The sequence below is a fragment of the Tursiops truncatus genome, chromosome 17 (genome assembly GCF_011762595.2).
Source record: "Tursiops truncatus isolate mTurTru1 chromosome 17, mTurTru1.mat.Y, whole genome shotgun sequence".
Taxonomy (NCBI): Eukaryota; Metazoa; Chordata; class Mammalia; order Artiodactyla; family Delphinidae; genus Tursiops; species Tursiops truncatus.
Genome location: NC_047050.1, coordinates 27,929,828 through 27,952,151, shown reverse-complemented (window position 1 = coordinate 27,952,151; position 22,324 = coordinate 27,929,828). Strand labels below are relative to the sequence as shown.

Sequence of the window (22,324 nt, the reverse complement as noted above, 5' to 3'; positions counted from 1 at the left end):
TTTCCACTACCCACCCCCATTTTGAGAAAAAATTTAAATATTAAAATTCAACTACAAATTTCTAGGTCAAACTGACTTTTGACTAATAGCCTTTTGGGCCTATCCCACAGTCTTTCTCCTCCATGTCCAGGTAGGGGATAAAGGAAAAATCCGTTGCATTCTGGGAGGTGTAGTGTTCAAGGAAACAACTGTCAGTATAGGTCAGAGCAAGGATGCTAGAGAGAAGGTTGGAGACTCAAATAGTAGTAAATTCTAGGAATTACGGATCAACCACATAGTTCAAAATTTCTAAAAACCAGAGAACTAGTAGCAGGGGTAAAAAAGGATTAGTATTTCAAGAAAGCAGAGGTTATTTGGTAAGGGTCTGCTGTAAACAGGAATTGAAGCAGGAATTATATAAAATAACTTGCCATTTAGCTATAGGTTATAGAAGTGGCTTTGACCATGAAACAACTGAAGAGAAAGTAGAGGCCAAAAGTAGCTCACATATCCTCTATGTTAATAAGCACTGAATCCAAAGAGTTCTATTTACTTGAAATAAAAGGTGGGTGGGTGGAAATAATAACAAATAATTCCTTTGTTGCAGAACAACAAAAGAATTACATAATGAAGATTTGAAGGAGGACATTAAGGAAAATGAGTGAAAAAAGTATGTTTTTTCTACCAGTACTACTACAATAGAATCCTATTTTAAAGAAAAAAAATAAACATACACACCAATGCAATAAATATAGACTGTTTCTGGTGGGTCAGCTTGTATGCAATTTTATTGCACATTTTTTTTACTATTTTTTTCTCCAACAAACACACTGCTTAGAAAAGTAGGAAAAATATTTACTTCACTGAGAAGCTGTAAAATTTGGTCATCTAATTTCTGAAGTTTCATCTCATTCTGAAAATCATTTTCATTATTAACTTTCTCTGGCTCAGAAGGACACACAGATATAAAGGATGTCAAACCAGTATCTGCTGGTGTACTTACAAAGTGATCCAAGGGAGCTACCTCATCGATAGGTGGTGTTACCACTGGCATACCATCAGAGATCTAGGACACAGAAACAAACCAAAATGCTTTAAATTTACATTTATTTATTAATCAAAATTTGAAGATATCTTTTATATTAGGAAAAAAAAACATACTATACCTCATTTTCACTTATATTTAGGGGAGAGTCAGAAGAAACTAAATTATCCGAAAGACCTTCAAAGCACTGTAGGTGTGATGAGTTTATTTCTGCCATATTTACTGGTTCACCAAATATGTTCTTACAATCTAGGATTCTAAGCTGTGGCAAAGTCTGGAGCATAACTGCTCTGTACCCTTGGAAACAAATCATTCAAAATGAAAACTCAAGCATAAAAAGAAAGGTTAATTATTTCTAGAATGAAGTAAATTTATCAGCTACCAGATATATCACCTGAATGATAAAATTAGTCCTGGAATGCAACTAATAAACGTGTAATAAAAAACTACTTAGTTCTTCTCCAGTACATAATCATTAAATACAAAACAAACAAAACACTACCCCCCAATCCCTCCCAAACAACCCTCCTGATGAAAGTCAGAAAGTTAAAAAATCATCATTTCTGGATCTATCTTTTATAAAATTGCTGTAAAGCTATAAATGCATGAAACCAGTAGCAATTTATTCCAGACAGAAAACCAAATATAGCTCTTGTTTATTTGTAATATGATTAGTACAGATGTAAATCAGGATGATGAGAATAACAATCAGAGAAGCAAGAATTTTGCTAGTGAGGCCATAAGCATTAACAAACTTAAACATTCCTACTTTCTCCTCTTAAATTCTATATAACTAGGATTAAAACAGACAAGCTATCAAGTATTTAAGAATATGTTTATTTTCCCTAATTACATATGAGAAGTCTGGCAAATTAACATTAATTTGGTGTTTAGGCTAATAGAAACACTTCAATTTTGATAAATTTTAAAACCAAGTAAAATAAAGTGGTTGGAAGAACTACAAAAGAAAGAAGTCTGGAAAATTCATGTTAGAAATTTTGAGGAAAGAAAAGTAATTTCAGTAATAATTCTGGGGGGAGGGCAACTGTGTTCAGAGAAATACCTCATCTAGGAAAGAAAGTGAAAAACAAAGGTTCAAACTACAGGAACTAGAGGTTCTTGAGACGAGATTATTAGGAAAAAAATCTAACTTGTGGGTCAGTAAATTAAAGTTGTCTTAGGAATAAGGTTTTTTTTCCAAGAAAAGAGTTTCCCCCCAAAATGGAAATCTGCTCTGATTTTTAGGGAGACTCTATCATTATATGGGCTTAGGAAAATAGTTGATCTCAAATCTAATATATTCTTCTGCAAAGTAAAATTATCAAAATAGGTTTCCATTCTGGGAAAAGCCTTCTCATAGCTGCATATTAATGAGAACACAGCCTCTGCAGCCAACTTCTACCCAAACACATCTTTAGAATGTATATTCATATTCTACGTTTGTATCTTATTGTTGGGTTAAGCACTTTGAGATACATAAGTTCTAGAAATGGCAGTCTGGTCTGCTTTATCTTTGCCAACCTCAATGATTTTGAATTAGATCAAATGGCATTTCAGCAGCATCTTCTATATATCTTGTATCTTAATAAGTCTAAGCTCATATTAAGTTTAAGATTTCTTCTTAAAAAAGTCATTTACTTGTTAATAATTTAACACATTCACATGGTGTAAAATTCAAAAGGTATTCAGTAAAAAGTTTTCCTAACATTTCCTGATTCCTAGATGCCCTTTTCTCATTTCCTGATCCCTACCTACCTAATACTGAAGTTAGCCACTATTATCAGATTTTTGTGTATCCTTCTAGGTATTTTATATATATATATACTCAGCAAACACACACACACACACGTTATCCTTTGCACACAGATGGGAGCGTATTATACACAATGTTTCACAACTTGCTTTTCTTTCTCTTAACAGTAATATATCTTGGAGATAAGTGCTTATCAGTAGCTAAAGAGATTCTATATTCTTTTTTATGGCTGCTTAGTATTATACTATAAGAATATATCATAAGCACAATTTAATTTTGAGGCATTCACTTATCAAATATAAAACTGTCTAAAGAGAATTACTTATCTCTTCAGCTTGTGTTCCTCTTTTAACAGCAATTTAATTTGTCTTAATAAAATAATTTATTTGCAATTATACTTTTCCAAATACATAATAAAAAGTTGCAAAGCTTAAGACAAATTCAAGGAGGTCATAAATACAAGTTGCAGGAAATAAAGGAGCTCTGAAAATCAACTGTTACAAAAAGTATTAAATTAATTGATCATACCTGGCAAATGACAGACAGGATTATCTTCTCCATTTTTCTCCAAAATAAGATTAGTCAAGAAGCGCAATCCTACCGTACACTGAAGTAGGTGATGGATACTATCTATACAATTACTATGTAGGTCAATATATCTAAGTTTATGTTTAATTCCATGAAGGGGCATCAAACCTGCAACAGGAAAAAAAATGTTTTTGATGTCACAACAGTAATTTTCCTAACAGCTAACTAAAAATAATTTTTATATAGGTTGTATTTCAAGAGGCAAAGGAGTAGCATTAATAAGACCCTTCTGTAAACAGCTATATCTAATGAACAGGGTATCAGCAAAGTCAATTGTTGTTTTGAAGAAACAAAGGTTTGGCATCTCTTTGAGCCTTAGCCCAGGCGTACCTGGGCTGTTTAAACAAAACAAATGGGCCTCCCCAGGCTCATGTACTTTTATGAGAATAAGAATAAAGCGATGGCTTCAGGCTCTCAATCAACACATTATTTTTAATTAGGAGACATAAGCTAACACTCCAATTTCATTGGTTTGAGCATAAAATAAATATAAATAGCACCCATTTGATTTAGCTCCCTGGTAACATTTCTTGCATGAGATTATCTAGAGCATGGTAATGTTAGAAACTAGGTTTGTAGCAGAGGCTACTGGTTCCTGGCACATCTCCCTGGCCAGCCTGACTTCACTGCAGCTGTGGTGGACAGGGGCCATGCCTCAGAATTTTCTTTAAAATGGAGCTTGTTGAGCAAGAGTTTAGCTCAGAAATGTGAAGGAGTTAACACCTCCAGGAACCCCTCAACAAAAGGAGAATCATCCATGGCTGAATGCCCTAGCCTTCCTTCTTTTGGAAGGACCATTCTGAGATACACTCTACACTGTTCTGATGAAGGTCTTATTTTTCAATTTTGCTTAGTTTAGTACTCTCCATGTATAAATTCAACTTTACTCACCTTCCCCCCCCCCTTCAATTTCTTCAACCTGACTGGAATACTCTTCTCTCCTCAATGATCTTTATCATATCTGGCTAACTTCTACTCATCTTTTTTACAGGGTTGCCTCTTATTTTCTTCATAGTCCTCATCACTAACTTCTGTTCATCTGTCACACCCTCAGAAAAGTCTTTGACCACTCACTACAGGATCAGATTTCCCGTCAAGCATTCTTATGAGTACTCAGCATTTCTTCTTAATTTACTACCACATTTCTAAGTTCCTGTTCCATGTTACTGGTTCTTTCTCTTATATTGCAACTTCATGTCCCTTTTACGTTTTGATTTTAAAGTGCCCCAGGGCGCATTCCTGGTCGCCCCCTCCTCTATTCATACACTCTTCAGAATCTCCTATAGTGTCACAGCAACAAACAGCACTGATGTGCCAAATCTACAACACCAACCCTGATGCCCTACCCCCAAATCGCAGGTCATACACATACACACACACATATCTAATAGGGCTCTCGAATTTAAGATAGGATCCTTCATTCTTACCCCTTCATCTCTAAACCTGTTCCTCCTCCAATCTTCCCCATATCAGGAAATAGTACCATCAACCACCTGTTACTACAAAGATAACTCTTAATTATCTTTGATTCCTTTTCCCTTCATCTCCTCATCTCAATCCATCAGCAAGTTCTATGAACTCCACATGCAAAACATAATGTATTTACTCCTCTACATTGTTTCCATCCTAGTCCAAGTCTCCATCATCTCTCATCCAGACCACGGGAAGAGCTTCTTGCCACCTGACTTTCACCGTCCTACTGAAGTCCATTCTTCACCCACTCAGCAGCCAAAGTGATCCTTTAAACAGATGTATTGAGTCACTTACTTGTTTAAAGCCTTCCAATGGTTTCCTATTGTACTTAGAATAATATACAAACTTTTTACCCTGCTTACGATGCTGTACGTGATCTGACTTTTGCCTGTTTTGTTATCTCTTTTCTTAGCACATTAATCCCTCATTTGCTATGCTCTAGCCACAGTAGCCTTCTTACTGCCTTTATCATGGCAAGCTTGATCATGCCTTAGTGTTTTTGTATGTTCTTAATCGTATGAACTGTCATTATTTACTTACTGAAGTGTTTCTGAACATGTAAAATATTATCATTCTAAGAATTATCTATTAGAACTTATAGGTTTGCAGAAAATATATACAGTAGAGTTTGATGTGCTTTAACAAACATATACGGTTATGTAACCCCTACAATGGAGACACAGAACATTTTCATCACCCAAATCACTGTGTCCCTACGTAAATCAATCTTCTCTCCTCATCTTCAACCCCTGGTAACTAATGATCTCATTCTGCCCCTGTATCTTTGGTTTTGTCAGAATATCATATACATGGAATCATACAGCGTAATCTTTTGTGTCTGGTTCCTTTCACTTAGTATAATTATTTTTAGATTTATCTATGTTGCCGCATATATCAATAGTTCATTCCTTTTTATTGCCAAGTAGTGTTCCATCCTGTGGATGTATCACAATTTGTTTATCCATTTACCAGGTGATAGACAAATGGGTGGTTTCTAGTTTTTGGAGATTATGAATAATCATATAAACATGATTATATTAAAAAGTAATATAATCATATTAACATTCATGTACAGGTCTTTGATTAGACATGTTTTCATTTTTCTTAGGTCAACAACTAGAAGTAGAAATGCATGATTATACGCTAAGTATTTGTTTAACATTATAAGAAACCTTCAAACTGTTTTCCAAAGTAGTTTTACCATTTTGAATTCTACCAGTGATGTATGCAAGCTCTAGTTGCTCCACAATCTCACCAGTGTTTTGTATTTTAAGTTTTTAAAAGTATATCTACTCTAGTAGGTATGAAGTGGATCTCATTATGATTTTAATTTGCATTTCCTTAATTACTAAGGATGCTAAACATTTTTTTAAATCATGGGCTCGTTTGCAACTTGGATATCCTCTTGGGGAAGGGTCTGCTCAAATCTTTTGCTTATTTGTTGGGGTGGTTTGACATGACCTCATTTATTTGTTTTACTTCCCCACTACAATGTAAGCCCTGTATCTATTTGTTGTTGTTATTTTTTCATCACTATAGAAGTAAATGAATGCACTATATTATCCAAAATTAACATTTTTCAGTTAAGGAAATTGCATCCAAAGAACAATATACTTTGCTCAGCATCACACAGCAGAGACAGAGCTACAGTTAATACTCAATTCTAATACTTCCACATTTTGGGGGAAAAAGGTTTTTAAAAATTAAAATACTGTTGCTACTTTGGTTAAGGGTAGGGACTAGGTCATTGTATTTTATTCTTTTGTGTACTAAATACCTGGCATAGGGTCGTATTTTTCTAGCAGGGGAGAAGAACAAACAAATGAATAAGACTGTTTCAAATACTGATAAGGATTATGAAGATAATTAGAGAAATTCTGCTAGTTCTGACAGATAATTTTAAGAATTATCATAAAACTCCGCTCATTTTATCAGTGTATCACTTTAATCAATTAAAAGATTAACAAGTTTTAACCTTCTTATATATGGTAAAGTCAAAAAGAACATTAAAAAAAAATCCTGGGACTTCCCTGGTGGTCCAGTGGTAAAGAGTCCACCTTCCAATGCAGGGGACGCGGGTTTGATCCCTGGTCAGGGAACTAAGATCTCACATGCTGCAGGGCAACTAAGCCTGCGTGCCACAACTATTGAGCACCTCAACTAGAGAGCCTGCATGCCACAAACTGCAGAGCCCATGTGCTCTGGAACCCGCGTGCCACAACTATGGAGCCCATGTGCCACAACTATGGAGCCCACGTGCCACAGCTAGAGAAGAAAAACCTGCATGCCACAGGTAGAGAGAAGCCCACACACCACAATAAAAGATCCCGCATGCCTCAACTAAGACCTGACACAGCCAAAAAAAGAAATTAAATAAATAATAATAAATCTTTGAAAGAAAAACCTTGATTGTTAATTTGCTATAGCCTTTGGAATGCTATATACCTACACTGTTCAATATGGTAGCACTAGCCACATGTGGCTTTTTAAATTTAAATAAAAATTTAATTAAAATTAAATAAAATTACAAATTCAGTTCCTCAGTGTACTAGCCACATTTCAAGTGCTCAAAGGCCATATCTGTCTACTGATTGCCATACCAGATAGCACAGATACAGGATATTTTCATCATTGTAAAAAGTTCTGCTGGAACTATCTCTCTCTACATAATAGTATATTAATTATCTAAGATTAAAACATTATTCTCCCAAAGTAGGTTCTTTCTAACCAAGTTTTTTCTGTTACTGATTACTCTGGTTTTTATTCCTAGTTTTTTATTCAGCTGTAGCTTTAGCACCAACAAAAAACAAATATGACTGAGAAACACCCTCTAGATAAGATTTTTGGTCAAAAACTGGATTATTCAGTTCTTCAACATGCACAGCTCAGTCTAACTCATTATACATGGCAAATACTCAGCATTATAGAAAACATAAGCATATCAACTTACCACTAAGATCATTTATGTGGTTATAAGATAAATTCAGTCTAGTCAGATTAGTTAGTGCTTTAAGTCCTAAAACAAAATAAAGCCATTATAAGATTCAAATAATCAATTAATTAGTTATATAGTATTACAATACTATTTCAGACTGCTCTGAAGCAAATCTACAGTCTGATAACAGTGAAATCAATTCTGTTGGTATTTTACAAAATATATATTTTTTAAATTGATAACTTTTCTAGAAGAAAACTTTTTATGTAGAGTTTTAGGGTCAGTTTTGAAAAGTTTATGATAATACTTATCCCACTCTTTTGGGAAGAAGATGAAAAATGGACTTAAATCAACTCCCTTATGCAAAGTATTAGATGAAAATCACTTACAAACCTTCTATTCTTGTGATCAAATTGCAGGACAAGTTTAAAGTACGTAGTTTTGTCAGTGTGTTTAGCCCTTCAATTTGACTTATTTGATTAGATGACAGATCTAGATGTTGTAAATTCCAAATGTGATCAATGGCTTTGATCTTCGAGATGTTATTGCAATGAAGATTGATGGCACGAAGGGCTGAATCTAAAGATAACTCTGATATGCTACAAAGGAAAATATATATTTTCAAAAACAAGTAAAAAATGGATTTAAAAATCATGACCAAATAAATAAAATTAACCAAACAGCATGTAGATAGTAAGTATGTACTCTATTCATTCTATAATAAAATCCTTCCTACTTGTGGTAGCCTTGAAATGTCTCATAAGGTACACTGCTTCTTACAACTAACCAGTATTTTGGACCATTATCAAGAGAGGCAAGGGATACCGGGCATTTCTAGCTTTTATATGCAAACAAAGTCATCAGCACTGAGTGAAAGCAGTTATTTGTAAAGTCAGTTCCTGGAATCATAACACCCCAAGTTCAAATCTGCACTCTACCACTTTTGCTGTGTTACTTGAGTAAATGAATTAACCTCTCTAAACCTGTTTCCTCTGCCCATTTAATCCTCACAACAACTCCAAGCAGTAGGTATCTAAGGATGCCACGGTTTACAGAAATTAAATAACTTGTCCAAATTCTTGTAGCTATTACCAAATTGAGCCAGTATAAATACAGATCTGGCACTGGAGTTTATAATCTTATTGTCTTCACTGTCTGCTATGTCTGTTTAACCCAGAATGTAGTTGATTTCAAAATAAACCATTAGTTATTGCTATTCGTAGTGAAACAGTCCCTGTCCTCCCTTGCTGAAATTTGGAAAGCATCTCCTCTAAATGGAACTCATCTCTTCATTCTGTCAATTACTGCTATTTTTAACTGGAACCTCTTCTGAAGATAGGAGTTCCAGGAATATAAACTACAGTGCACATAATTCAGAGATGCTTGAACTGGGACACACAATGTCATTGGCATCTGTTCTATGTTCTATAGCAGCTATAGTAAAGCTGTAGGAAATCTAGTAGCAGGAAAATGAGAAGTTTACCAGTCAGGGAGTAAAGGGAAAACAAGGAATTCAAGTTTGCTTCCAAATTTGCATTAAGAATCTCAAATTTAAAATTAAAACATGAAAAGTATGAATAAGTCACAAGGTCATTCAACTTATCCTTTAGTCTTCAGTCTGAAGCACATAAGAACCCCTGGCAGAAAAGATAAAGCATTTCTAAATTTCAAACTGGCAATCTCTAAATGTGACTGTTTCAAATATTTTCCAATTATCTTGCTTCTGTCATTTACTGAGCTATTATTTAATACCAGACGTTATGCTATTAACACATGCTCTTAATGACAGCCATCTAGTTTCTGAAGCATTTCGGTTTCTGGAAATTAGTATTGTGCATATAATGTAGTATAGCCGAAAAAGCAGACAGTGAAATTAGATAGAAATGGTTTTGAATTCAAACTTAATCCACCAGCTGCACGATGTTGGGAAAGTTATAAAGATCCTCTGAATCTCAGATCTGTCCCTCGTAAAGTTACTACCTTGCAGAATTGTTGTGAGGATTTGTGATAATATATGTAACATGCACACATAAATGGCATTCAGTAAATGGCAGCTATTATTAAATATAAATATTCTTTTGAAAAACACCTTCCTGGGGCTTTCTGGCAAATTTTAGATCAGGATCCAGAACAAGTTGCTTTAAGTATCAGCAAGGTGCACAGAGAGGGCAGGCAACAAAGGAACAGTATGTGGAAAGGCACAGAGAAGCCTACTATGGAACTGCCCGCTTATAGCTTAGTGTGGCTAATCACAGGGTGTAACCGGAGAAAGGGTAAGAGGTAAGACTGAAAAGGCAGCGAGGGACCAATCAGCAACGCAGAACCAAGACCCTAGTATCGTGAACAAATTTGGGCTGCATGAAAGAGGAAAGCAGTGAACTAAATATGTTATGTTTAGTATTTTCAAGAAGTATAACAGTATATGTATCACAGGGCTCTGCAAAGTAATTGGACCAGGAGCTAAGACAATCAAGGCAAAACCAATGAAGAGCAGCAAACTCTTGCTTTACGGCTGCCAGAGATACTACTTTGCCACTTTCTGTCACAGAGAAAGAGCAAAGGATAGGACAGAACCCGCGAAGACCAACAATTATAGCGCAAGCAAAGAAATAGTTGCCAGCAAAGAAAGGAGAACCAGCGAAGAAGGGAGGATGGTCAAACGCCGGCAGGGAACCAGGACGTGGGGCAGTTTCCAGGGTGCTCATTAGTCCCTGGAGGAAAGGAAAGGGGGCTCATTGGATTTGGATCTGGCACTTCAGCAGCGCAGTTGTGGCGGAGAACGGCGGGCGATAGCCAGACGCCTTCGTGTGCGGTCTCGGTAAAGCTGCCCCGCGCCTCCGCTCCACCGAGGCCGCCCGCCGCCCTCGGCCCCTGCCGTGCGGTCTCCGGTAAAGCTGCCCTTTACCTCCGCAGGCCTTTGTCCATGAAGCACAGATCCCTGCAGCGGCTCTCGCCGTCCTCATTCTCGACTTCCGGCTCCACCGGCGCCTCCATGGCACCGGCGACGGCGAGATGGGTCTTAACCGGCGCCCAGCGGCGGGTCTGAAAGGCCGGAACACGCCTCCGGGGTGCGCGGAAGTCCGGCCCTAGGAGGCGGGCCGACTTCCTCCAACCGACAGCCGGCACTTTCCCGCCCCGACGGTGTCGCAAAGCCAGAAGCCTGAGCTTCCCCAACGAGGCCTTCCCTCCCTTTTACGGTATCTACGGCGCGACTCCTGAGACTTGCCGTAAAGCGAAACATTTTGCCTGGCCTGTGGTGGTTGGGCAAGGAATGCGTCTTTCCTTTGTGGCTCTTCTGTATGATTTTTGCATTGTAGGCGACTGACTTCTGAAGGCGATTTCACAGCAGTTTGTTTTTACAGACCTGTAGTCTTACAGACCTATAAGTTGTTCCCCCAGGTTATTGCGTCTACTGGATGCCTTACTTGTGCCAGGCACCTCCCTATGCAGTGAGGAATAAGATGAAGGCCATTCTCGTTCCTGGAAGCATTCATAGTTCAGTGGAGGAAACAGAATTGCTGTGCATCAGGGCCAGTGCTAGGAATAGCACAGAAGCATTTAAGCCAACTGTATATTCCTGTGGGTAGTGGGAATGTTTTATAAAAGGAAGTCATCCATAGATGACTGAACAGAGTCTTGCTAGCTCACAGTGTGTTCTGGACAGAATGGCATTCCAGGTAGGAAAACAATACCCAAATAAGGTCCAAGAACCCTCCTGGTTACATTGCTTTCTGGGTCAAGGGAATATTTTTAAATGGAGACAAAATATTTATCTCAACCCTGGACCAGTCACTATCCTAAACTAAAATCTTCCGTGGTTCCTCACTAGTGACGGAAGAAATTTTCACATACTGAGGCATGGGGAAGTCATTCTGGCTTATAGATGATTTGGCTTTATGCTAACTGGAACAGCCTACCTTACGTCAAACATGCATTGTACATCTGCTTTAACCATTAAAGGAAAGAATGCATTTAAAAATCAAAATGGATTAACTGATTCAGATTCAAAATGGAGCTGAGCGGCCTTGTAGATGTGGTTTCAAACACATTCCTGCATCTTCCAGAACTTGAATTTTCTGAACTGTATCAAACTCAAGGACACCACCAGCTGTTTTCAAAACAATATCTGCTAGCAGCTGCCAGCTGCAACATTATGATCTCAAAGTCTCCCCTTGTAACTATGCAACCATTTCAGACCTCAACCTAACCTTGCTTAACAAACACCCTTACTTCTTACCAGCTCCAAGCCCAATTCTTGACAACTTATATAATTTTGCTGTTTTTTGCTTTCCCCATTTTGTTGCCCAGCAGAACATAATGCAAGTACTTATTGAATCTGGGTCCCCTGGGCTATAGTTCTTAGTTTGGCTGGAATAAAACTCTTTCCTATTTATATTATAGATCATTTATTGATTATTTGTGTCAACATTGGCCGTCAAATAAAGGCCTAACCTTCTAATGTTGAAGATATATCCAGACTTAACTGTCATTAGTCTCCTGTTGTTCAGCTGTACCTAATATATTCTAAAACTTGTAGCCACAATTCACTATTTCCTATAGCTACATGCTTTACCATGTGTCTGCAGCTCCTTTTTTTTTTTTTTTTTTTTTGCGGTATGAGGGCCTCTCACTGTTGTGGCCTCTCCCGTTGCGGAGCACAGGCTCCGGACGCGAAGGCTCAGCGGCCATGGCTCATGGGCCCAGCCGCTCCGCGGTATGTGGGATCCTCCCAGACCGGGGCACAAACCCGCGTCCCCTGCATCGGCAGGCGGACTCTCAACCACTGCACCACCAGGGAAGCCCTGCAGCTCCTTTTAACAAGAGGTGGAGGTATAAACTCTTCACTGGATCCTTGATTCTGGGCTTACATGTTAGTTTTTGTTTTGGTCAATAGAATTCATTGGAATTCTAGTGCTAGTCCCAAGACGTCTAGTGCTAGGCCTCAGGACGTCTTGCAGGCTTCTGCTCCCTCTCTTGGAAGACTGCCTGAGCTGCCATTTGAGCAAGCTACATGTAGCAGAAACAAGTCACCCCAGCTAAGGACACACAGATGCATGCGTGAGCCTGGAAGCAGCTAGCTGAACCAGTGCAAATTGCCAAATAACAGAAGTAGGAGCTAAATAAAGGGTTTTGTTTTGTTCTGGAAGAGATAGGATTAGATGACAGATAAGTCACTAATACGATAACTGAATATCAATTAAAATAGAGATTTTTTTCAATGAGGATAAGTATTATAGTCTAACCTAAAACAAACAACTGACATAAGAAACAAGTCATTCTGCAATGATATTAAATGTACTGGATATTTCCTCCAAAATTATGTAATTAATTATAAATTAAATTAATTCATCAAGATATTTATTATAGTTAGTAGAGTTTAAAAATTGTAGATTGTATCTGGGTTACCTCAGCACTTAAAGGTTGATTGTTTTTTCAGAATGATAATTTGATGAATTTGTATTTCTAGTATTTGCCTGTTAAAATCACAAGTGCTTAGAAACCTGCAATTTTGCTTCTAATTCTTCATCTGCAAAACAAAAATTATTAAAGTAGTTTCTATAGGAGATCTCTGTTCTAAAATTCAAAAAACCTATCATTAATAGGTTGTAATTGTAAATAATTGTAACTGTAAATAATCTGTAATCAACTCTTTTCAATAACTATATTCTGCAGTTTTATTTTATATTTTTAAATTGTACTTCAATCTGCCTTGGACTTGCTTTACATGATATCTATGATGTATTCATGGGTGCAAAATGGGCAATATATCTGGAATCAATCTTGCCAGTGTGACATCAAGTATGAGATAGGCAGTCAGGCTGGGGCTGGTGAGATAGCATTGCAGCATCATTTGGCTTTTTAACCATCTAAAAATATATAAGCTTTTTTCAAAATAAAACCCAAAGCTTTAAAAATTTTATGATGACTTGATACATTCAGATCCCAGTGCAGAACATCAGGTCAATGGCATGGGAGCACAAGATCAGTCCCCTTTGTGATTTGTGGCCTTGAAAAAATTTGCATCACTCATGAATTCTAGTTACTTGGTTGTATGTACCACTCCCTCCAAACACTGGGTAGAGCATGCCAGAATGTCCTGGCCTTTCATGGCACTGCCAGTGGGGCTGGTTTTGTCATAGTTTGCTGGGGCAGCTAAGAACAAAGGAAAAAGGATGAGAGCCTTGCTGTGCACCCAGGCACAGCTCTGCTAGGTTGGGAGAAGGCCAGGGCTTGAGGCTTCTCCACAGGAAAGCAGGGAGAGCAGTGGAACTGCCTTCCATCCTGGCCCCTAGTTAGTACATCAGTTGGACACCAGAGGGAGTATAAGACTATGGGCTCATGCAGAAAGAGAACTAAAAACTAGAAAAACACTAGGAAAAATATACAAAACAGAGTTGGTTTTTCAAAAAGATAAAATGGAGAAACTGTTAGACTAACAGAAAAAAAGAGGGAAGCCTCATTAAGCTAAAAAAGATGCCCTACATTAGTTGATTAAGAAAGCATAATTATCTTAATGAAGCAAGGGTCATTTAGTAGATTCAATATTCTTTCATAATTTAAATCTTAGCAAGTGAAGGGTAGACGATGGTGCTGTAACTAAACAGCATTTTCTAAACACCTACAGCAAACATCATACTTAATATGAAACATTAGAAGTATTCTCATTAAAGTCATGAACAAATCAAGGATTCCTGCTCTCTTTTAAAAGTGAACTAGAACCAATGCTGTAAGAAAGTAAAATATCTTTTAATAATTTAAAAAGAAGCGATTAAACTGTTTTTATTTGCATAAGATATAATTTTATTCATAGATTCTCTTGAATTTTCTAAATCAACATAGCAACAAAAATTTTAAACTGTGGAATTAGCAGGAGTATGCAAAATTTTGTGTAAGAAACTGAAGTTTATCAAAAAGTTTAATCAAGAGAAACCTTTAATCATTATTATAAAGATGTCAATTTTCCCCAAATACACTTCAAATAAAATTCCCTCACGAGAATCCCCACTGAATCTTTTATAGAACTTGACAAAATTATTCTCAAATGTATATGGTTTCAAAAATTAATTTTGAAAATGAAAAAGATTTTATATTTGAAGTGACTATAAAATTTTAATTCAAAAAGTTTTATGATTATCTCTTCAAGTTCTTTTTTTTTTTTGCAGAAAGTTCTTTTATTTTATTTTTTAACATCTTTATTGGAGTATAATTGCTTTACAGTGGTGTGTTAGTTTCTGCTTTATAACAAAGTGAATCAGTTATACATATACACATGTTCCCATATCTCTTCCCTCTTGTGTCTCCCTCCCTCCCACCCTCCCTATCCCACCCCTCTAGGTGGTCACAAAGCACCAAGCTGATCTCCCTGTGCTATGCGGCTGCTTCCCACTAGCTATATATTCTACATCTGGTAGTGTATATATGTCCATGCCACTCTCTCACTTTGTCACAGCCTACCCTTCCCCCTCTCCACATCCTCAAGTCCATTCTCTAGTAGGTCTGTGTCTTTATTCCTGTCTTACCCCTAGGTTCTTCATGACCTTTTTTTTTCTTCAAGTTCTTGATGGTCACCATCGATGAGAAACTTTGCTCACTCAAGTAAAAAGTAAAACAAATTTATAAAATTATTTTTTCCACAGTCTTTTCCTGTCTATCCTCACTGCTTCCTCACCTGCGCTCCATGGACACCTAGAACCTGGGAAAGAAAGGCTGAAATATATAGCCAGATGGTAATAAGATTTGAGCAGCCATTCTTAAGGGATAAACAAAAGGTTTGATCCAAAGACTGAGGAAAGTAACAGAGGATCCAAGAGATCTTTTGAGGAAATAATACTGTGCTTCACTTCTAAGAAAGATCATCCCCAGCTCTGTGTGACTGAGAGTGGAGATCAAAGTCAGCACAGCACAAGCAGCCCAAATTCTCAGGGAGACAGCTACATTCAGTGAGGAATATTTCAATACCCCTTTAGGAGACAAAGATTCCTGCCCCTATTGTGGCACTAAACATTAAAATGTTTACACAGAAGAATCCTATTGCCCTCAGGAGTTGCATGCTTTTGCCTTTTTTTTTTTAAATCCTGAAAAATAATTTTAAAATTTCATGTGGATTAAAATTTCATGTGGATTGCTGTAATTAAAAAAAAAAATTTTTTAATTTCATATTCCTGAAAGGCTCCCCAAACAGTGACATGGCCTTAATTTAGCCATCTCATCCTTCCACAAGTGTTTTATTATTAAACCTAATTTGGTTTTAAAAATGATTTACTTGTGAATTGTTATTCAATGTTGTGACCTCTTTGAAGGCCAGAGTTAAAATGTTTCACACGTTAATTATTTTTAAAAAATTGTCTATGCCACTGAACAAGTTAGTCACAGCTAATTAAGAAAGGACGATTTCAAAGGTTCTGGGTGGAGAAGTCTCCACTGGAGGTATAACAATGATATTATTTAACTCAAATAATACTTTGTAGATGAGTATCTAGGGAAGAAGTTGTAGTTTAATGGAAAGAATGTAAACTTTGCATTCAGGTGAGCAAAGGTTTGGATCCCACTCTTCCACTTACTTGCAGCATGGTTTTTAGCAAGTTGTGTTTTTTTTTAGAATCCACATTTCCTTATCTATGAAATGAGGATAACAATTTAATATTGTAGTATAAGCTCCATAGTATTGAATGAGATAATATATGTGAAACACCTGTTGGATTACCTCACATATTAGGATTAATTACACCACAATTAGAATTAATTAGTGTATCTATATTGGGCCTGAGTATACATGCAAACCAGTCTAGTATTAAATTTATGTAAGGCTACTGCTCTTCCACCAGTTTATAGGTATTAATTTACCCAATGTGTATTTATTCATTAATTCAAACATTTATTCCTCCACTAATTTTGTAGCAGGATCAGCTATAGAGAAATTAACTTGTGATGATGTTTTGTTCATTTCACACATGGTATGTGAGGGAGCCAAAGATGACCTCTGCCTACTGGACTCTAGGTTGTCTGCTTCCTCACAGCAGGCTGAAACCCATTAGCTCTAAAGCCAGCAAGCAAGTTTTTAAACATTCCATTGTTTTAAATATAGTCCAAATAAGCATATTTTAGCCATTTAGAACTTGCCTGCTTTGCATGCCCTGCGAAACTGCACACAACATCTGTTAGCACAAGTAAGGTAAGCTCAGGGCAATAAAGACTCTACATCACTGCTGCCCTTGGAAACTCTCTGATCCAGAGACTGCAGGCTGTGCTGCTGAATGACATCTTCTAGATGCACAAGCCTCTGTCTGATTTTCCTTTCCCCAGGAATTTTCTTGCCTTCCTCCCCTCCAGTGGCCTGCCATGGCCTCTGAGAAGTCTCATGCTGTGAGTGACTTCTCTCACTTGCAAACCAGTAAGAGTGCTGCCCAAGTAAGTCATGTATGTGCTATCACAAACTGATCTTATCCTTCCCCTTTATCAGCCTCAAAATCTCTAGACCCCCTAAAATGCAACAAATATTTATCTAGTACCCACTATATGAAGCATCAAAACAGTCAAACCTTCTATATTCAAGTCAGGACAAAGTACTTTCTTATTCTATTCAGAGGAGAGGTAAGCAAACAAGTAAACACACATGTATAATATGTCAGGTGGTGATGAGTAATGGATGGTGACTGTGTGGAGGCAGAAGAGGTAGTGGTGTTGGTGTCTGTGTGGAAGGAAAGGGTTAATAGTTGGCAGATAAATATTTCCTCAACTGCAAGATATTTTTACCAGGTATTTCAGCTCTCCTGTAAAAAAAATGAGGTCATTTATAAAAAAATAACTTCTTATATAATCTTTGAAAGTGGCTTCATTGTAATATATAGTATAAAAGAAAGTGACTTTGCAAATAGTGTGAGCTTACTGGATCATTTTTGTTGAATGCTTACCATGCATTCAGAATATCTACAAGGTCTGACAGAAGGGATTTTTATCTCAAAGCAAGTCATTAAAGACTGGAGACAGTGACTGCTTCTTCAACTGCAAAGATAGCAATACAAGACTTAAGGGAACATCAAAAATCAAGGAAACATGACAGCACCAAAGGAATACAACACTCTCCCAGTAACCCAAAGATATGGAGATCTCTGACTTACCAGATATAGAATTCAAAATAGCTGTTCTAAGGAAGCTCAGTGAGCTACAAGAAAACACAGAAAGACAAGTCAGTGAAATCAGGAAATCAATAAAACAGTAAAACAATAAATGAATAAAATAAAAAGTTTAACATGGTAATAGAAATAATAATAAAAACCAAACAGAGATTCTAGAGCTGAAGAATACAGTGAATGAATAGAAACATACAGTAGAGAGTATCAACAACAAAAAAGATCAATCAGAAGAAAGAATCTGTGCAGTAGAAGGCAGGTTCTTTGAAATTATCCACTTAGAGGAGAACATAGAATGGAGGATGCAAAAGAGTGAAGAAAACCTACGTGAACTATAGGATACCATTAGAGAAATAATCTATGAATTATTAGAGTCCAAGAAAGACAAGAGATGGAGAAGGGGAACAGAAATCTTATTTATAGAAATAATGGCTGAGAACTTCTTAAATCTGGAGAGGTATTTAAACATCCAAGTTCACAATGTTAATAGGTACTCGAACATTTCAATCCAAAATACTCTTCTCCAAGACACACTATAATAAAACTGTCTAAAATTAAAGACAAAGAATTTTTAAAGCAACAAGAGAAAAGAAAAATCTCTCATACATGGGAACTCCCATCAATCTATCAGTAGATTTCTCAGCAGAAACCTTCTGGGCCAGGAAAGAATGGGATAACATATTGAAAGTGCTGAGAGTAAAAAAGTGCAAACCAAAAATACTTTACCTGGCAAAGTTGTCTTCCAGAAATGAAGGCGAGATAAAGACTTTCTCAAATAAAAGCTGAGGGAGTTTATCACCACTAGAACTGCCTTACAAGAAATGCTGAAAGGAATTCTTCAAGCTGAAAAGACACTAATTAGTAACATGAAAACATACAACACCCTGGTAAAAAGTATATAGTCAAATTCAGAATAGTCTGATACTTTAATGTGGAGTGCTAACTACTTAACTCTAGTGTAAAGGTTAAAGGACAAAAATATTAAAAATTTCTATAGCTACAATAATTTGTTAATGGCTAGACAATATAAAAAGAAGTAAATTGTGACATCAAAACGAAAGGTTGGGGCTTCCCTGGTGGCGCAGTGGTTGAGAGTCCGATTGCTGAGGCAGGGGACACGGTTCGTGCCCCGGTCCGGGAAGATCCCACATGCTGCAGAGAGGCTGGGCCCCGTGAGCCATGGCTGCTGAGCCTGCGCATCCGGAGTCTGTGCTCTGCAATGGGAGAGGCCACAGCAGTGAGAGGCCTGCATACCGCAACAAAAAAACAACAAACAAACAAACAAACTGAAAGATTGGAGGGGGGGAGTAAAAGGTTGGGTTTTTTTTGTGCAATCAAAGATAAGTTGTTATTGAGATATCAGCCAAGATGATAGACAGCCAAGAGTAGTAAGAGCCTGACTTACATCCTCTCTGGGGCACACCAAAATTACAACTATTACAGGACAACTATTGATGAAAATGACCAGAATCTACCAGAAGAGATGTTCTGCAACTAAAGATATAAAGAACCACAATGAGACAGGTAAGAAGGATGGAGTCATGGTATAGTCAAGACCCATACCCCCAGCTGGGCGACCCATACACAGGAGAATAATTATAATTGCAGACGTTCTCCCAAAAGAGTGAGGATCTGAGCTCCACATTGGGCTTCTCAGCCCAGAGTTCCTGCCCTGGGAAGACAAGCCCCCAGAATGTTTGGATTTAAAGACCAGTGGGCTTACTTTGGGGAGTCCCAGAGTCCCAGGGGGCTGGGGGAGAAAGACACTCCAGTCTTAAAGGGTGCACACAAAATTGCACATGCCCAGGGACCCAGGGCAGAAGCAGTAATTTGAAAGGCGTCTAGGTCAGACCTACTGGGGGATTCTACTGGAGAAGCAGGATGCAACTGCAGCTCACCCTGGGGACATAGACAGTAGTGGCAGCCATTTTTGGAAGTTCTTTCTACCACATGGACACTGGTGCTGGCAAATGTCATGAAATATAAACAACCTACCAGGTACACAGTAATAAAGACAGCAAGTTAGGCAAAATGAGGCAACAGAGGAACATATCCCAAATGAAGGAACAAGATAAAACCCCAGAAGAAGAACTAAGTGAAGTAGAGATAGGCAACCTATTTGAGAAACAGTTTGGGGACATGATTGTAAAGAGGATCAAAGAACTCGGGAGAAAAATTAATGCACAGAGTGTGAAGTTAGAAGTTTTTAACAAAGAGTTGGAAAGTATAAAGAACAACCAAACAGAGATTAATAATACAATAACTGAAATGAAAAATACATTAGAAGGAATCAACCATAGACTGAATGATACAGAGGAATGGATCAGTGAGCTGGAAGACAGGATAGTGGAAATAACTGAAGATGAACAGAAAAAGAAAAACGAATAAAAAGAAATGAGGACAGTTTAAGAGACATCTGGTACAACATTAGAAATCGTGCAGAAAACTTGAATATACATTTTTCTAAAGAAGACACAGTGAGGGCCAACAGGCACCTGAAAAGATGATCAACATCACTAATCATCAGAGAAATGCAAATCAAAACCAAAATACATGTCACATTTCACCTGCCAGGCTGGCTATCATCAAAAAGAGCAAAAATAACAGATGTTGGAGAGGATGTAGAGAAAAGGGAACCCTAGTACACTGTTGGTGGGAATGTAAATTTATGCAGCTATTATGGAAAACAGTATGGAGGCTCCTCAAGAAACTAAAACTAGAACTACTATATGATACAGTTATTCCACTCTTGGGTATATATCTGAAGAAAATGAAAACACTAATTAACAAAGATACATGTATCCCAGTGTCCATAGCAACATTATTTACAATAGACAAGATATGGAAGCAACTTATGTATCCATCACCAGATGAATGGATAAAGAACAAGTGGTATATATATACAATGGAATACTACTCAGCCATAGAAAGAATGAAAATTTGCCATTTGCAACAACATGGATGGACTTGGAGGGTATTATGCTTAGGGAAATAAGTCAGACAGAGAAAGACAAATATTGTATGATATTGCTTACATGTGGAATCTAAAAAATAAAATGAATAAAATATAATAGAAATGACTCAAAATTATAGAAAACAAACTAGTGGTTACCAGTGGGGACAGGGAAAGTGGAAGGGACAAGATGGGGTAGGGGATTAAGAGATACAAACTACTATCTACCAAATAAATAAGCTACAAGGATATATTGTACAGCACAGGGATATAGCCAATATATTATAATAACTACAAATGGAGTATAACTTTTAAAAATTGTGACTCACTATGTTGTACACCTGTGACATATATATTGTAAGTCAACTATATCTCAATTTAAAAAAAGGAAAAAAGAAAGTACTTTGTGTGTGTGTAAATGTAGATAACAGAAAACAAAGTTAAGGCATAATATCATTACTCAGAAAAAAAGTTGTTAGCAGATTAAATTAGACTTTTATATCTATAAGATGTTTTATGTAAGCTGCATGCTAACCACAAAGCAAAAACCTACAGTTGATACACAAGAGATAAAGAGAAGGGAATCAAAGTATACCATTATGGAAATTCATAACAAAGACGGCATAAGAGAAAGAAAGGAACAAGGGAACTATGAAACAGCCAGATAATCCTTACCTGTCATAATTACTTTAAATGTAGATGGATTAAATCCTCCGATCAAAAGGCATAGAGGGGCTGAATGGATAAAAAAAAAATCAAGACCCAACTGTTTTCTGCCTAAAAGAGGCTCACCATGGCTTTAAGAACACACATAGACTGAAAGTAAAGAGATAGAATAAGATATTCCATGCAAATGGAAACCAAAAGAAAGTAGGAGTAGCTATACTCATATCATACAAAATAGACTTCAACTTAAAACTGTAACAAGAGACAAACAAGGTCAGTATATAACGATGAAGGTGTCAGTTTATCAAGAGGTTATAACAATTATAAATATGTGCACCCAACATCAGAGCATCTGACTGTATTAAGCAAATACTAGCAGATTTGAAGGGAGAAATAGATAACAAGATAATAATAGTAGGGCACTTCAATATCCCACTTTCAACAATGGATAGATCATCCAGACAGAAAATCAATAGGGAAATGTTGGACTTGAACTATACTTTTGACCAAATGGACCTAACATATCTAGACATATATAGAACATTCCATCTTACAGTGTTTCTGCTGAAAGATCAGCTGTTAACCTTATGGGGATTCCCTTGTGTGTTATTTGTTGTTTTTCCCTTGTTGCTTTAATATTTTTTCTTTGTATTTAATTTTTGATAGTTTGATTAATATGTGTCTTGGCCTGTTTCTCCTTGGATTTATCCTCTATGGGACTCTCTGTGCTTCCTGGACTTGATTAACTATTTCCTTTCCCATATTAGGGAAGTTTTCAACTTTAATCTCTTCAAATATTTTC

The 22,324-nt window shown here is 37.0% G+C and overlaps 1 protein-coding gene across 6 annotated transcripts in view; it reads right to left on the bottom strand.

Annotated features, from left to right (window-relative positions):
- Window positions 1-10,910, bottom strand: part of LRRCC1 (leucine rich repeat and coiled-coil centrosomal protein 1) — a 34,717-nt gene extending 23,807 nt beyond the window's left edge. The window contains exons 1-6 of one of the 6 annotated variants that reach the window (XM_019926300.3): window positions 10,679-10,910; window positions 8,167-8,372; window positions 7,789-7,854; window positions 3,306-3,473; window positions 1,146-1,321; window positions 983-1,045 (exon numbers count right to left, since the gene is read on the bottom strand). In XM_019926300.3, coding sequence (XP_019781859.1) covers window positions 983-1,045; window positions 1,146-1,321; window positions 3,306-3,473; window positions 7,789-7,854; window positions 8,167-8,372; window positions 10,679-10,767 — 768 coding nt within the window. In that variant the 5' untranslated portion in view covers window positions 10,768-10,910. Of the gene's footprint in view, window positions 1-982; window positions 1,046-1,145; window positions 1,322-3,305; window positions 3,474-4,971; window positions 5,105-7,788; window positions 7,855-8,162; window positions 8,373-10,678 lie in introns of those variants that run through there. The other 5 variants (XM_019926302.3, XM_019926307.3, XM_019926304.3 and 2 more) reach the window with 5 other exon arrangements.
- Between the last annotated feature and the right edge of the window lie 11,414 nt (window positions 10,911-22,324).